Source organism: Phyllobates terribilis, unplaced genomic scaffold (assembly GCF_046119375.1).
Source record: "Phyllobates terribilis strain yellow unplaced genomic scaffold, ASM4611937v1 Scaffold_8__6_contigs__length_399053987, whole genome shotgun sequence".
Lineage (NCBI taxonomy): Eukaryota > Metazoa > Chordata > Amphibia > Anura > Dendrobatidae > Phyllobates > Phyllobates terribilis.
Window position 1 is genome coordinate 107,768,125 of NW_027362768.1, and position 16,032 is coordinate 107,784,156.

General features: G+C 43.5%; 1 protein-coding gene across 1 annotated transcript in view; it reads left to right on the plus strand.

Annotated features, from left to right (window-relative positions):
- BTBD8 (BTB domain containing 8) overlaps positions 1-16,032 on the plus strand; it is a 101,337-nt gene that overhangs the window by 69,112 nt on the left and 16,193 nt on the right. The window contains exons 12-14 of the mRNA XM_073643188.1: positions 8,284-8,413; positions 9,468-9,529; positions 12,061-12,703. Of these exons, the coding sequence (XP_073499289.1) occupies positions 8,284-8,413; positions 9,468-9,529; positions 12,061-12,703 (835 nt within the window). The remainder of the gene's footprint in view (positions 1-8,283; positions 8,414-9,467; positions 9,530-12,060; positions 12,704-16,032) is intronic.

The following is a 16,032-nucleotide window of genomic DNA, read 5'->3' on the forward strand; positions in this document are numbered from 1 at the left end:
CTCTTGGTTGGGCGCGCGCGGTCAGTCCCTGCTTCTCCTCCGGCTTCCGTGTTCCATCGGGCACCTCCTGCTCTCTGCTCCCCGTCCACCGCCACACACTCAGGAGGAGCGGTCGCCGCGGTATCGGTGAGTTCCCTCTGCCTTTGGCAGAGGTTCCCTGACAGCGTTTTTCACTTTGGCTAACCTGCTAGGGAGACATAGTGAGCGCTACCGCTTCTCTTTTGAAACTATTTACTTCGCTGACCTTAGTAGGCAGTGTAGTATTTTAGTTGCCGTGATATTAACCCCTTCTGAACAGGATGGTTCTTTAGGGTTCTTTTTTCTTTTCCTGGGGAAACACCTTGTGTTTGAGGGTGCTTCTCCCAGTTGATTAAGTTAAATTATTTGCTCTGCAGCTCTGGGGTAGCTCTCTCTAAGGGTGAGCTTTAACCCTTCAGAGCTTGAGGCATACAAAAAAAAAAAAAAAGTTTTGAAAACAGGCTGTGCAACTTTCACACTTTTATTTGCCATCCTTATTGTAACATCCTGGCATCTGGTGTGGGTGGCATGTCGCAGGGGCCTGGGAGTGCGGACCGCTCTCCTGATCCGTTCCAGGTTCGGTCGCACGCTTCTGATACACCCAGGCCTTCCACGATGTCAAGTTCGACCCTTAGTGATGTTAAGGTGGAAGCGCTCACTCGCTCCATTGATAGTCTTTCTAGCCTCCTGGGTCAGTGGGTGTCAGCCAGATCGCATCCGTCGCCATGGGGAAAAAAGCGCCGCAGGACTGTGGTACTATCTCCCTCGCACAGCGCATCAGAGGTTTCGGTTTCACCAACAAGTTCGGTTGAGGAAATCTTTGATTCCGAGGAAGAGGATCGACGAGGTCGCTCTATTTCACTTTCAGGCCGCGTAGATGTGCTTATTAAGGACATGCGGGAAGTGTTACAGCTGTCTGAAGAGCCGGCAAGACCGTCTAAGTCTGCCCGGCTATATCAGGAAACGCGCTGTGCTCGTCCAACGTTGCCTGCGCATGAGGAACTTAACGAGGCAGTGGAGAAGGAGCTCCGGAGTCCAGATAAACGCTTCCAGGGGAGGCGGTTTTTTGATGCTCTGTATCCCTGCGCTAAGGAGATGGTCACTGATTGGGTTCCTTCTCCCGAGGTGGATATATCCCTGTCTCAGTTGAGCAAGTCCTCCTTGCTTCCGGTTAAAGGGAAAGCCAATCTTCAGGATCCTCTGGACAGGAGATCGGAGTCAGCGGCGAAATCCATCTATGAAGCCGCAGGTCATGGTTTCCGAGCGGCCTTAGGGGCCATGTGGGCCGGTGAGGCTTCCCTGCGGTGGTTGGATCAGCTGCGAACGGCATGGCAAGATGGGACTCCGCGTTCAGAAGTGGAAAGGCTTTTTCAGTTAATGGAAGAAGCAATGTGTTATGGCAGGGATGCAGTACTGGACACTACTTCAATTTTGTCCAAGGCTCAAGCTTCGGCCGTCAGTTAGAAGAGCACTGTGGCTTAAGCAGTGGACCGGAGATACAGTATCCAAGCAAGGTTTGCTTAGTCTTGCATATAGGGGCGGTCAGCTTTTTGGTTCGGACCTTTCGGAGCTGATTGCCAAGGGCAAGGATGTTTCCCTACCTCTAAAGAAGCCAGCGGCATCCGCATCTGGCAGGTCAGGGCCCGGTAGAGGTCATTGGTCCTTTCGGACCAGGGGACGATTCGGTCAGCCTTCTTGGAGATCAGGTCGTCCTTCGTCCTCCGGCAGATCCTCCCAGAAATCTCGTACTCCTTGGAAGCAACAGTCCCGTCAGGACAGACGGGAGGTTGACAAAAGATCCGCTAAGGCTAATTGACGCCAGGGATCCCCCCGAGGGTTCTCGGGTGGGAGGTCGTCTGCTACAATTCGAGTCAATTTGGGCATCCCACATATCGGACGCCTGGGTGACGCGGGTTATGTCGGCAGGCTATTTCATAGAGTTTCATTCTCCACCTCCAGACAGGTTTCGTCAGACATGCATTCCATCCGTGCCAAGGCTGGCTGCTGCACTGTTACAGGAGGTCGACTCTCTCCTGCAGCAGGGTGTGGTGGTTCAGGTTCCTCCGGAAGACCAGGGAAAGGGTTTTTACTCCAACCTTTTTGTGGTCCCCAAAAAGGAGGACAAGTTTCGCCCGGTACTGGATCTCAGAGATTTGAACATTTACGTCAGAACACGGAAGTTCCGCATGGAGTCTCTCCGTTTGGTGATAGCGACCCTGTCGCAGTACGATTTCTTGGTGTCTATCGACATCCGCGACGCCTATTTGCATATCCCTATCGGCAGGGCTCACCAGCGTTTTTTGCGTTTCGCCATAGGTCAAACCCTTTACCAGTTTGTGGCCCTACCATTCGGGTTGGCCTCGCACCCAGGGTTTTTACAAAGGTTCTGGCTCCTCTCTTCGAAGACCAGGGGTTACGATCCTCCCCTACCTGGACGACCTGTTCATAGTGTTGCCCACAGCGGAGGAGGCGATAACAGCTCGCGACCTCTCCCTTCAGTACCTGATGGACTTCGGGTGGCTGATCAATTGGAAGAAGTCGTCATTGGAACCAGCGCAGTCCATTCTGTTCCTGGGGATGCATTTCGATACAGTTCGGGCAGTTGTGTCTCTGCCTCCTGTCAAACAGGCGAACCTGGTCCAGGCTATGAGGTCGGCGTTGTCAATGTCCCTTCGGGAATGCATGCGCCTTCTGGGTCAAATGGTGGCAGCTATGGAAGCAGTACCGTTTGCACAATTTCATTCCCGGGATCTCCAAAATCTTATTCTGACACATTGGGATCGATCTCTTACTTCTCTGGATCGCTCGGTCGATATCTCCCGCAGGGTGCGAGAGTCTCTTGGATGGTGGTTACGTCCAGAGACTCTATCCCTGGGTAAATCCTTCCTTCTCCCGAGGTGGTCGGTGATTACCACCGACGCCAGCCTGACGGGTTGGGGGGGAGTTTGGAACTACCTCTGGGTTCAGGGGGTCTGGTCGTCAGAGGAGTCGTCTCTCCCGATCAACATTTTGGAGTTGAGAGCGATATTTCTCTGCCTCCAACATTGGACGGTCCTTTTTGAACGGTCTACCGGTCCGGATTCAGTCGGACAATGCGACGGCGGTCGCGTATATCAACCATCAGGGCGGGACGAGAAGTTCCAGACTCATGATGGAGGTCTCTCGGATCTTGGTTTGGGCCGAGTCCAGGATTCCAGCAATCTCTGCCATCCACATCCCAGGTGTGCTGAATATCTCGGCGGACTTCCTCAGTCGCGAGCAGGTGGATCCTGGGGAATTGAGTCTCCATCCAGATGTTTTTTCTCTGCTGTGTTCCCGTTGGGGGACTCCTCAGGTGGACTTGATGGTGTCCAGGCTGAATGCCAGGGTTCCGACGTTCATGTCCAGGTACAAGGATCCGGAGGCTGTGGTGGTAGATGCTCTAGTAGCCCCGTGGGACCAGTTCGAGCTGGTCTATGTATTTCCGCCGATATCCTTACTTCCTCTGGTAATCCGACGGATCAAACTCGAACGAGCATCAGTAATCTTGGTTGCACCGGATTGGCCACGAAGAGCGTGGTATTCGACGCTGGTATCTCTTCGAGCGGCGCTTCGGTTTCCACTACCCCTTCGCTCGGACTTGTTAAGCCAGGGGCCCATTCGTTATCCGGACCTGAGGTCACTTTGACGGCGTGGCTCTTGAGACCGAGATCCTGACCCGTCGCGGGTTTTCGCCCGAGGTCATTGCTACCTTGCGGGCAGCCAGGGGTCCAGCTACGTCTAGGATTTATCACAGAACTTGGGAATCTTTCTATTCATGGTGTTCTGGATCTTCAAGAAACCCGAGGGTTTTTTCCATCCCCAACTTCTTGGCTTTTTTGCAATATAGTTTGGCCAGGGGTCTAGCGGTTAGTACTGTGCGGGGTCAGGTATCTGCACTTTCCGCACTTTTTAGAAGGGCTATTGCCTCACGGAGGGATGTGCGTTCTTTTTTTCGCGGAGTCGCACGTCAGTTTCTGCCGCGGAGGGCAGTTGTGGCTCCGTGGCGGCTTAATCTAGTCCTGGAAGCCCTTCAGCATAGGCCTTTTGAGCCTATGGATTCTGCTAAACTTTCGTTCCTTTCTTGGAAGGTGGCCTTCTTGGTGGCAGTCACCTCTTTGAGAAGGGTGTTGGAGTTGGCGGCACTATCTTGCTTGCCTCCTTTTCTGGAATTCCTTCCGGATCACGTGGTGCTTCGTACCCGTGAAGATTTTTTACCTAAGGTAGTGTCACAATTCCACATTAATCTGGACATTGTTTGCCTTCTGTTTGTCCAAAACCTAAGAATCCAAGGGAGCGGGCCTTGCACTCGTTGGACTTAGTGCGGGCATTGAAGTTCTATCTTACAATCACACAAGGTTTTCGGAAGTCGGACTCTCTTTTTGTGATTCCGGCTGGTCGTCGGCGTGGTCAACGTGCTTCCAAGGACACGATAGCTCGGTGGATCCGTTCGGCTATCCTGGAAGCGTACCGGCTCAAGGGCGAGCCTTGTCTGGTTAAAGTTCAAGCTCATTCCACGAGAGCCATTGGCTCATCGTGGGCTTTTCATCAGGGGGCCTCGGCAGCGCAGCTCTGCCGGACGGCCACCTGGTTCTCCGTTCACACCTTTACTAAGTTTTATAAAGTGGACGTGAGTGCTTCCGCTGATGCGGCCTTGGGACGCAGGGTCCTACAGGCGGCGGTAGTTTGTTATCTCTTTATTGTTTATTTTTTCTTTATTCAGCGCGATTTGCGCTCTTGCCTAAGTTGTTGGGGTGTTGGAGATTCTGCCACTATTTCCCACCCTTAAGTGTGGTACTGCTTTAGAACGTCCCACTAAGTAATGGATTTCTGTCTCCCTTCCTTCCCTTCTGCTGCTGAAAGTTGGATTTTGGTAAGAACTTACCTGTAAAATCCTTTTCAAGGAAGGAAGGGAGACACAGCACCCTCCCATGGCAGAGTTAGATTTTTTTGTGTTTCTTGATGCAGCGCGTCTCCTTCCTGATGACGATCATCTGGACTGGGTTTAGCGCTCTACGGCTTTTTCCAGCATCGCCAGCTCTACACAGTTGTCAGGTCCAGTGAGGTATGCCTAGGACTGTGTGTTTCTATTACATAACCTGTTTTCTCTCATTTCTGAACTTTCAGAAGGGGATGTGGTGTTCTGCTGGTGTTGTCTGCTCTTCCTTAGCTTGTGTACGGACTGGAGAACATGGGAGTAGGAGGAGCCTTTATACTGGAGGGGCCGGTCGTCACTTTTTCTGATCTGAGGTGAACTATCCTATGGGGCTCCGCCTACCCACTAAGTAATGGATTTGTGTCTCCCTTCCTTCCTTCGCTGAAAAGGATTTTACAGGTAAGTTCTTACCAAAATCCGACTTTTTTATTTTTACTGAGCAGTTAGTAAGAGGAGCTTTGAAAAACTTTTATTTCTCTGGCACATGAACCAAAAAAATGATCCAGCATGCACAAAAAAGTAAAAAAAAATGTTTGAATTAAAGGGGAAAAAAATGAATGGCACATTTAAATCACCCTGTGTGGTATTAACCACTGGTGGAGTATATGCACAAAATTTGTTTTAAACTCAGGCGAACCCACAGTGTTTCAAGCAAAAGATGCTTCAGTTATCTTCGGCATTTATTTTCCAGAAGCATTTTTTGTCATTTGTTTCGGTTGTTTCCTTGGTTTTTGTGACTTCTTTTTTTTTTTTTTTACTGTTTTCTGGTTGTTTTTTTACTCCATTGTTTTGTTTTGTTTTGTTTTTTATTTATTTTTTTTTTGCAAAAACGATGGCAAAATGCTCTAAAAGTCGTCCGGTCGTTTTTTGAGACTTGCCATTTGATTTGTAAAGTGCAAAGTGTCTTCTGAGCACAAAACCTTATACGAATGGTCAGGTCACTTTTTTTTTTTTTTCACTGCTTGGTGGTTTTACAAACCTGAAGAGTTTTTAAAGATGTTCAAAAGCCTGAACATATGCATTTCTATGTAAAAACTACTTGCTGTGCATGTGTTCATATTTTGAGTGTTTTCTGATCTGTTTTTCAGGTGGTTTCTGCCTGATACTCATCATGTACACACATCTATACATTGCTTTTTGGAACACTATATTATAACTTATATAATATGGTAGAAAGTTGCTCCACTCCAAAAAAGACCCAAAAATGCATACAGTTTATGCCACCATTTGGAGAGTTTTGTTTGTTTAGGAAAATGTTTCCCAAATGACATGCATAGAAGAAAACAAACAGAGGCCACATGTTTTGCATTGCGTTTATTACTGTAGTTTTTCCCATCGTATCCATGACCACGCTAAATGCGGTTCCCAAAAGTGTCTGCAGTATCCACATTTGGCTGCATTTGCAGCCAAACATAAACTATTGTTTGTGTTCTCAGAAAAATAGACTAGTTCAGCTATGTGTACACGTTCAGTGTGTTCAGGAATCCTGATAGGACTGCAGGGACAATGCTGTGTAAAATACGCGCCTTTTTGACTAGCATCTTTTACCCCACTCATTAGCACTAGTGAAATACGCAAGCATTAACATGCTGAACATTTGAATCTCCATTGGAAAAATTAAGTAACATGTGCACGAGAAATCAGAAATTTCAATCACTTTGCTGGTACTGTAAAATGTGGCGTGTTTTCCACACCAAATCCGTGAGGAAAAAAAAAAGCAACTTTTTTTTATTTATTATGTTTGTTTCAGAGCTTTAACCATCAAAATAGCACTAGCAGTTAAACTTCATGTTCTGAGTCATGGTTTTAGTTGACGTTGATCTTAAATGGTTAATGTGTACAGTGTGAGGTTGGTGCCTTTTTAGAAGGCCAGGGCCACAGACTTTTTTGTAGTTGGTAGTTAAAAATCAATCAAATGACAGCTGCAGTCCATGAGATTGTATACACTTTGCACTGGCTGTGTCCACCTGTAGTGTAGTAATGGTTCATGTGCAGGGAATCAGCGATTTTTTTTTTTTTATGGATCATTGACAGTCAGTCACGGATGTACAGCATGGGAGGTGGAAACCCTCTCCTCGCCTTCATACGGTACAGCCATATGTGTGCTGTGTAGAGACTCTGCACTGCTACGCGAGGAGTCACTATCTGCATTTTATTCTGCAATACAATGTCTCTCGGGTATTAATAGCTTGTCCTATTTTGCCCCCTTCTCATTTTTTTTTTTTTAATTGCACTTCTCCCAGGCCCTTGCTTTTCTTTTTTTTTTTTTTTCATAAAGAGTGACCGCATCCATTGTGCAAAATAGACTGCAATGCAGAAAAAATGAGCTGTATGACTAGCTGCAAACATGGAGAAAGGGGTGATAGACCTGACCCATAAATATTTATGTGACCGTTCTGATCTCAAACTACCAAAACAGTGAGAGTGATATGAAATAATAATTTACTTTCTAATGGTTACCTATATTTTTAGCACAGTTTTGCATTAACATATACATTATCACAGACATATTAAAAAAAAATCCTGGAACTCCAATGAAGACCTTTAGTCCAAATAGTAATTACTTTCCATCATTTTTATGCTTTTAGAGAATCCATATCTGTCTAAATGTATTGGTGTAAAAAAAAAACAAAAAACAAACATCATTTGAGAGCTTTCCCTTTAAATGGCATGCGGTACTATAGAGAGATCCCAGCTCTGCAGAGACTGGGTAAAAGCTTCGGTAATTAACCTCTTCCATGCTGGGAGCCATTGCTCGAGTACTAAATAGATTATGGGATTTATCAAATTCAATTAGAACAAGACATTCGGACGGCATTGTGCTCTGTTCTGCCATTTATTAAAGCCTTACGTTGAATATTTTGTGTTTTAAAAAATAAATTTAAAATATCAAGACAAAAAAAAAATAATTAAATAAGTTACATTACAGTAGAGGTATAAGGAGAAAGGCGACGTAGGTAAATGTGCCGCAGCAGAAGTGTCGGACACTTAATCCCATTCACTATTGCTCCCAGGAGGATTTGACTTTGCAGTCAGCTGGCAGAAAGCTGCCAACGAAGAAAATCAGCGTGTTTGTTTAAGATGGCGTTTCCTCCCGTCTGTCAGCAGCAGTTTCACATTGACACTGGCTTAGGATACAATGCTGCAGGAAGGAGAGCCATTGGTAAAGCAGTAGGCAGTGCAGGCAGAGCGATGACATCACTGACATTGCTTGGGGAGTAAGTAGATTCAGCGAGAGAGTGAGGAATATAATGACTGGTTGCCATAGAAATGGGCTTCTGAACAGCTGCTGATTTGTTACTTGAACATAGGTTTTTACGTGCAAGATCCAGGCTCTGCGTGATAAGCTGTGGAGCTTCCTGGTCCAGTCTTTTTTTGCTGTACGGCACACAGAAGGCTGGAAATTGATGCGGCCAAGCGATCAGGAGCAAATACAAGCAGGTTTGTGGATTTGCATTCTTGTGTGTTTGTGCTAGTAGCTATCACATGCTTTGTAAAAAATAATGTCTTTTTACATCTGGATATTTACACAAATTACATCTGCAATTTAATTTCCAGCTTACGGTCAATGAGCTGCTGAACCCAATTCCATAAATATTGCTTAGCTTTAACCAGCACAAAGAAAGATGTCTTGTGCAATTATCTACCTCCCGATCAAAGTGATCCGTCTGAGCTGCATCGCATCTGCTCATCTTTGTACGTGTGTGTGTATGTTTATTATTTCTGTCGGGTAGATGTATGGGTGTGTAGGAAAAGTCTCACTCAGGATAAATAAAATGGTTAAATATGAAGCGTCAGCAGAGTGACCCTGTGTATACTAGGACTGGTCAAGTGTCAGAAAACATTAATGTGAAATTCTGCATTATGTAATCTCTCCATGCTCAGGCTACAGGGTGAGCTGTCTCCTAATAGCATTGTTGCTATTTTTTTTTATTAATTAGCAATATGACATAATATAGAAATTGATATATTGTAGCAAACTGATAACATGTAGCTTATATTACCTGCACAGAAGAAAATTAAAATATGCACGTCAATGTCATGTATAATGCAGGCAGCACATATTATCTGCACGCATGGCTTATGGAATCGGTTTATAATTGCTTCATCAATCAGCACTCTCATCTTATCACTTCCGTTCTCCTGCATGGATTTCCCAGAAGAAATGTTAGCAGCTAATCCAGAGTAGTAGCAGCCACTCGTGTGCCTTTACTGCGGTACAGACTGCTGCTGTCAGGCGCCTTCATCACTGAGGTGAATCGCTTGCAGCATGGCATTGTGGATCAGAGAAAAAAATGCTGCATGATTTCCCAGAAGATCCTGGCTCTGCTCCAATAATATGTTTTCACTGGACGTTTGTCTAAATGCATCCCTTCTGGAAAATGATGACATGTAAATACATTTCCATAGCCAAGCCTGACAATGTTATGGTGCCTGCTCATGCTGGTATTTGACATTTATTAACGGTGTCTTTTTGGCATTTTTTTCAATCTAGTTGCATTTGATAAGGGGGATGATAGAAGACTTGCAAAGAAACCCACGTTCACCAGTTCTCAGGTAGGACTAAAATCGGTTGTGTGTTTTTTTATTTTATTCTTTAATGACTCGATGCATACAAATTCAAAAGGGGAGGTATGTGTGTGCATGCACATAAAATATATATATATATAGATAGATAGATAGATAGATAGATAGATAGATAGATAGATAGATAGATAGATAGATATAATATATATAGATATATATAGATATTATTATGAGATATATATATATATATATAGATATATATATATATATATAGATATTATTATGAGAGATATATATATATATATATAGATATTATTATGATATATATATATATATATATATATATATATATATATATATATATATATATATATTATTATGAGAGATATATTTGCTCTCACCCACAAAGCTCTCTACAGTTCTGCACCACCTTATATCTCCTCTCTCATCTCAGTCTATCGTCCTACACGTGCCCTCCGTTCCACAAATGACCTAAGGCTAACATCCCCCATAATCCGAACCTCACACCTCCGTCTCCAAGACTTCTCTCGTGCTGCACCAGTTCTCTGGAATGCTCTACCCCAGACGATCCGATTGATGCCTAGCCCCGACGTCTTCAAGCACGCTTTAAAAACCCATCTCTTTAAACAAGCCTACCACCTCAAATACCCAGTAAACTAACTTTCCCCTGTTCCCTCCTAAATACTATTCAGAATCTGCACCCTACTGTTCATCTGTTTCTACACCCTCCATGCACTCGATAACTGCACTCGGTAATTGAGTATTGCACTTTAACATACAGGCGGCTGACCGGATCATACAGCTTTATATGATAATCCCAACTTATTATAATTGCCAGACCTGAAATAACAAGCACTTTCCACCTATTGTGTCCCCCCATTTCCATGTAGATTGTAAGCTTGCGAGCAGGGACCTCACTCCTGATGTAACTGTTAAACTGTCTCACCTTGTATTGAATTTATTGTTTGTACATGTCCCCGCTTAATTGTAAAGTGCTGCGGAATATGTTGGCGCTATATAAATAAAAATTATTATTAAAATTATTATTATATATAGATATTATTATGAGATGTATATATAGATATTATTATGAGATATAGTAATGTGCCGGTCAGGTTTTTTGTTCTTAGCAATGAGCTGTCCTATTCTAAACACTGGTGGAAAAACAGGGATCAGTGCAACAAACGGAACGTCATCAGAAGTAATGAGATGGCGTTCTGGGCCTTGTGATTGTAATGCTAATCTAAGGAGGGTGACACTTTAGGTATAAGAAATAACTTTCAAATTTGGTGCACAGAGGGTATATAGGAGGAGTATTTTGGAAAATCCCTTTAAAGGCAGGTGCTGGGGTTGAAATGATGCAAAAAAAAAAATAAAATTGTAAAGGATTATGCCTTTTTGACAACATGGCAGATTGTGACCCGTGTCCTAATACGAGGATAACGCAGAGACTCTCCTAATAAGTACAGTAAAATCCAAGGTGGCACTGCTGTTTGTTAGGCTATGTGCCCACGATGCAGAAATGCTGCATATTTTTTCCGCTTCTCCCTGGCATGAAAAACGCATGCTGATGTTACATGCGTTTTTCCTGCCAGGTAAAAGCGTTTGTCAAGCGTCTTTGCATGCATTTCTGCATGTGGGTTATAAAGCGCTTTTCCAAGCGACTTTAGCATCACTTGGAAAAGTGCTTGACAACTTGTTCACACTATATAAATCCATGCAACTGGCATGGATTTATAGTAGTGTGACCAAGTTAGTTAAAAAAAAAAAAAAAGAATGGTTAAAAAAAAAAAAAAAAAAAAAAAAAATTATACTTACCTTCCGATGTCCTCCCGGTGTTTTCTCGGCCGCGTCCAGTCTCTTGCACTGCTCGCGGTGGTGTGAAGGACCTGCGGTGACGTCATTAAGTCTGACTCAATGACGTCACGTCACCGCAGGTCCTTCACACCACCGCGAGCAGTGCAAGAGACTGGACGCGGCCGAGAAAACACCGGGAGGACATCGGAAGGTGAGTATAAGCTTTATTTATTTATTTTTTTAATTCTTTTTTTTTAACTGGTTCTATGGTACCCAGGTCTGGATGAGAGTCTCCTCTCCTCCAGACTTGGGTACCATTCGCACATTGAACCGTGTGATATCCGCTTGTGCAGATGCTGTGATGCGGATGTCACGCGGTCCAATGCAAGTCAATGGCAGCGATTGCGCTGCGTGTCTGCAAAATTAATGGACATCCTGCGGATTTTTGAGCGCAGCATAAATGCTGCGGAAAAATCCGCAGCATGAGCTTTGAGATTGCGGCTTGTCATTGGGGACCATGGGGGACGGATTACCAAGCGTTTCCCAAGTGTTTACGCTGCGTAAATTCCGCAGCATAAACGCTTGGAAAATGCTTGGTGGGCACACAGCCTTATAGTCTGGGTTTGTGGGATGTCATGTTGACCAATGGTATCAATGAAACCTTAGTTGACATCTTGATAAAAAAAATCAAGTATTTAATTATGTAAATATGTGTTTACTCATTTACCTCTACTTCATTACAGCAAAACCGATCTAAAAGTGTGAAGTTGGGAGAATATCGGACAACTGAGAATAAGAGACTTTCAGACAGTGTTTTATCCAGTAGCAGGAAAATGAAATCTGATTCATTAGGCGCCTCTGGGCATACAAGCCACATAACGAGGAATTCATCCGGAAAAGTAAAAGAGGATGATGTAAAAGGAAAGGAAGTAAAGAAAGCTGTAGCAAAAGGAGTTAAAGAGACAAAATCGACAGAAAAAATAGCCACGGCCAGACCAAAAATCAGTTTAAAAGCCAAAATAGAAAATAATGACCAATCCAAAACTGAAACATGTGCTTCCAAAGGAGACTCTGCCAGCACACCAAAACCAGCTTCTTCTGTAAGGATGGGAACTAGGCCCAAACTGACAAATGGGAGTACCAACCCACCAACTAAAGTGAAGTCACTGAAGAAATCGGACAAAGATCCAGCTTCTCCAGTGAAAGGGTCTTTGCCAAGTGTTAAGTCTGCAAACTGTAATGGAGAACTTCCCAACTGGAGCTCTTCTTCAGGGGAACACAGCCAGGAACATGTAGCTGAGGAGCAACCAAATTCTGCAACAAGTTCTCCACCAGTCAATAAAACGTTAAAAAATGGTCTAGATTGTTCAAAAGATCCAGGAGTAGGTGAGTATGCATTACAGCTTTATTTTACACATATTTTGACAGCTGTGTAGGCTTAGTATGGCCAATGACGCAAGTGAATTATGTTCAGATCACTGCATGTACACTCTCTGGATCAGAGCACTGCAAGGGTTGATGTGAGGATAACTATGGACGTTTATATTTAGGGAGCAATCATGGATAGATATTTTTGTATATAATGTATCTATCTACGTAATCTAATCTATACAAGTGAACTATGATATTTTTATTAACATATATTATGGAAAATATTAAGGCCACGTTTACATCTATAGAACTATCTTTTTATGTTTTGTTTTTGTTTTTTTCCGTCCACTTGCCCTTCTGCCATGATGGTGAAATGCCGAAAGCAAATGGTTCCCATAGATTTCTACACAAAAGTTGTTGCACTGGACTGGTCCTAGAGCCAGTTCAAAAAACATTACGTGCAACATTTTGATCCGGCTATGGACGCAGGATGGGTGTATTTGGTGCACATTTTTGCAATAGTTGTATCTGGCTCGTGTGTAGAACAATGTGCTGGGCACAACTGATATATGGAAACCTAGTCCCTTAGAAAATCTTGGATTTCAGAGGGAAAGCCATTGCTTCATTCTTGTACTAATGTTCTTCTTATAAAATTGGTGTTGCTTACAATAAATCGGATGCAAAGTCTGTTTTATGTATGTCTCTAGTCTATATGGACAAATTATAGGTTTTGTCCTATATAAAAAACAGGCTGCTCTCTAGGATTCTCGTCCTCTCACACAAAACCGGTGCAAAAGTGGCAGCCCTTATCCTCCACAAAAGTTAAAACTGCCTTTGTGCAAATACCAGTCTAATATGTCCAGGCACTGTCCCAATTCTCATGCTCTGTAACTTGCAATTCATTATTTTTCAAGTGGAAAGGTTTTTATTTGTCATCATTCTTCCAGCACTATAGGTGCAAGAAGTGCTTGCATTTGTCCCTGCTTTTGTCTAAAGGCCTGCCAAGAACAAAATGCTCACCTCTCTGTTATGCCTGTATGCAACTTGAGAGACAGAACAGGAGCAGAAGGACAAAAAATTGTCTTGCCTTCTCCAGACAGGATACACTTGACAACAAATAGTTGACAGCAACATAGACTCCTAGTGGCTAGCATTTTGGAGTGACTTTTTTTTGTCTTTAAAGGAAACTTGTCATGTAAAAAATAACACTGTTAATCTGCAGGTTAATGGCGTTCTGAAGCTGCCCGGTGCCCACACTTTCCTCCGCTGCCGGGAGGAAATTCGCTTTATTCCTCCAAGCAGCTTCGTTCTTTCAGCCATGGGAGTGGGCCTGAGCAGCTTCAGTCACCGTCTGTCAGTCAGTTCTGGGGGCACGATTACTGCACTGACTGACAGCCGGCCTACCCCTATGACTGAAAGCCCTAGGCCGCCAGAAGGAATAAATTTAGTTTCCACCCGGCAACGGTGCTCTCAGTACGGGCGCCGGGCAGCTTCAGAACCCTGTTTGACTCCATATCTGCAGGTTAATAACGTTTTTTTTTTTTTATATGACTGGTTCCGTGTTAAATAAAAGGAATTGTAGTATTTGGCAAATTACTTCCCGACATTATCTGATACATACATTGAGCATTTCAGGCCCATGAACTTTTATGATAGTTTTATTTGACAATTTTTTTTTGAGTGCATTTAAACTAGTTGATTGCTCAGAAACAAACAAATGCTAGTGATTCCCATATGCAAGTGTAGCTTAGATTTGCCCATATACATTATGTACTGTATATTTCAGTCGATCTCGCAGCCTAAAATGTCCTATTGTTTTGGTAATTGTCTGCACTCTGCCTTTGTAACCATGTTTGAAAATACATTACTTATCTTGTACAGATCCTGAGTCACAGCCTGTATGTATTACAGTGAAAGCCTACATATAAAATCCTGCAGACGTCACATTAGCGCTAAATTTTGCCAAACCAATTTGTGTGCTGGGTTCTCTCTGCTCTGACAAATGATTATTTAACTGTATTGTTAAACCATATCTTACAGAGCTTATATGTATCAGTTGTATACTGTGGTCAGCATTTATCTATCTATCTATGAAAAAAGCCAGTATCTTTAGTAGTTAGTGGCTATAGACCAACTGTGAATGTTATTAGAATATTTTCATGTCTTAATACAGTGGTGTTTGCCCCCTACCTGATTTCTTATTCTTTTGCATGTTTGTCACACTTTAAATGTTTATGATCACAAAACAAATTTAAATATTACACAAAGATAACACAAGTAAACACAAAATGTAGTTTTTAAATGAACGAAATCCAAACCTACAGGGCCCTGTGTGAAAAAGTTATTGCCCTCCCCCCTCATTTAAAACATAAATTAAATGTGGTTTATCACATCTTTGGGAAGCTGAGTTCAATTTCCCTAGCCACACACAGGCCTGATTACTGCCACACCTGTTCTCAATCAAGAAATCACGTAAATAGGACCTGCCTGACAAAGGGAAGTAGACCAAAAGTTCCTCAAAAGTTAAACAGCATGCTTTCATCCAAAGACATTCAGGAACAAATGAGGAACAAAGTAATTAAGATCTATCCATCTGGAAAAGGTGTTAAAGCCATTTCTAAAGCTTTGGGACTCCAGCGAACCACAGTGAGAGCCATTATCCACAAATTGCGAAAACATGGAACAGTGGTGAACCTTCACAGTAGTGGCCGGCTGACCAAAATTAACCTAAGAGCGCAGCGATGACTCATCCAAGAGGTCACAAAAGACCCCTCAACAACAGGGGGTCTGCAAAGAAGTACAGGCCTCACTTGCCCCAGTTAAGGTCAGTATTCATGACTCCACCATAAAAAAAAGAGACTGGGCAAAAATGGCATGCAAGGCATAGTTCAAAGACAAAAAACACCGCTGAGCAAAAAGAACACAAAGGCTCGTCTCAGTCTTTTGCCAGAAAACATCTTGATAATCGCCAAGACTTTTGGGAGAATACTCTGTGGACTGACGAGACAAAAGTTGAACTTTTTGGAAGGTGTAGGTCCCATTACATCTGTCGTAGAAGTAACACAGCATTTCAGAAAAGGAACATCATACCAACAGTAAAATATGGTGGTGGTAGTGTTATGGTCTGGGGCTGTTTTGCTGCTTCAGGACCTGGAAGACTTGCTGTGGTAAATGGAACCATGAATTCTGCTGCTTACCAAAAAACCCTGAAGGTGACTGTCCGGCCATCTGTTCGTGACCTCAAGCTGAAGCGCACTTGGTTCATGCAGCAGTTCAATGATCCAAAACACACCAGCAAGTCCACCTCTGACTGGCTTAAGAAAAACAAAATTAAGACTCTAGAG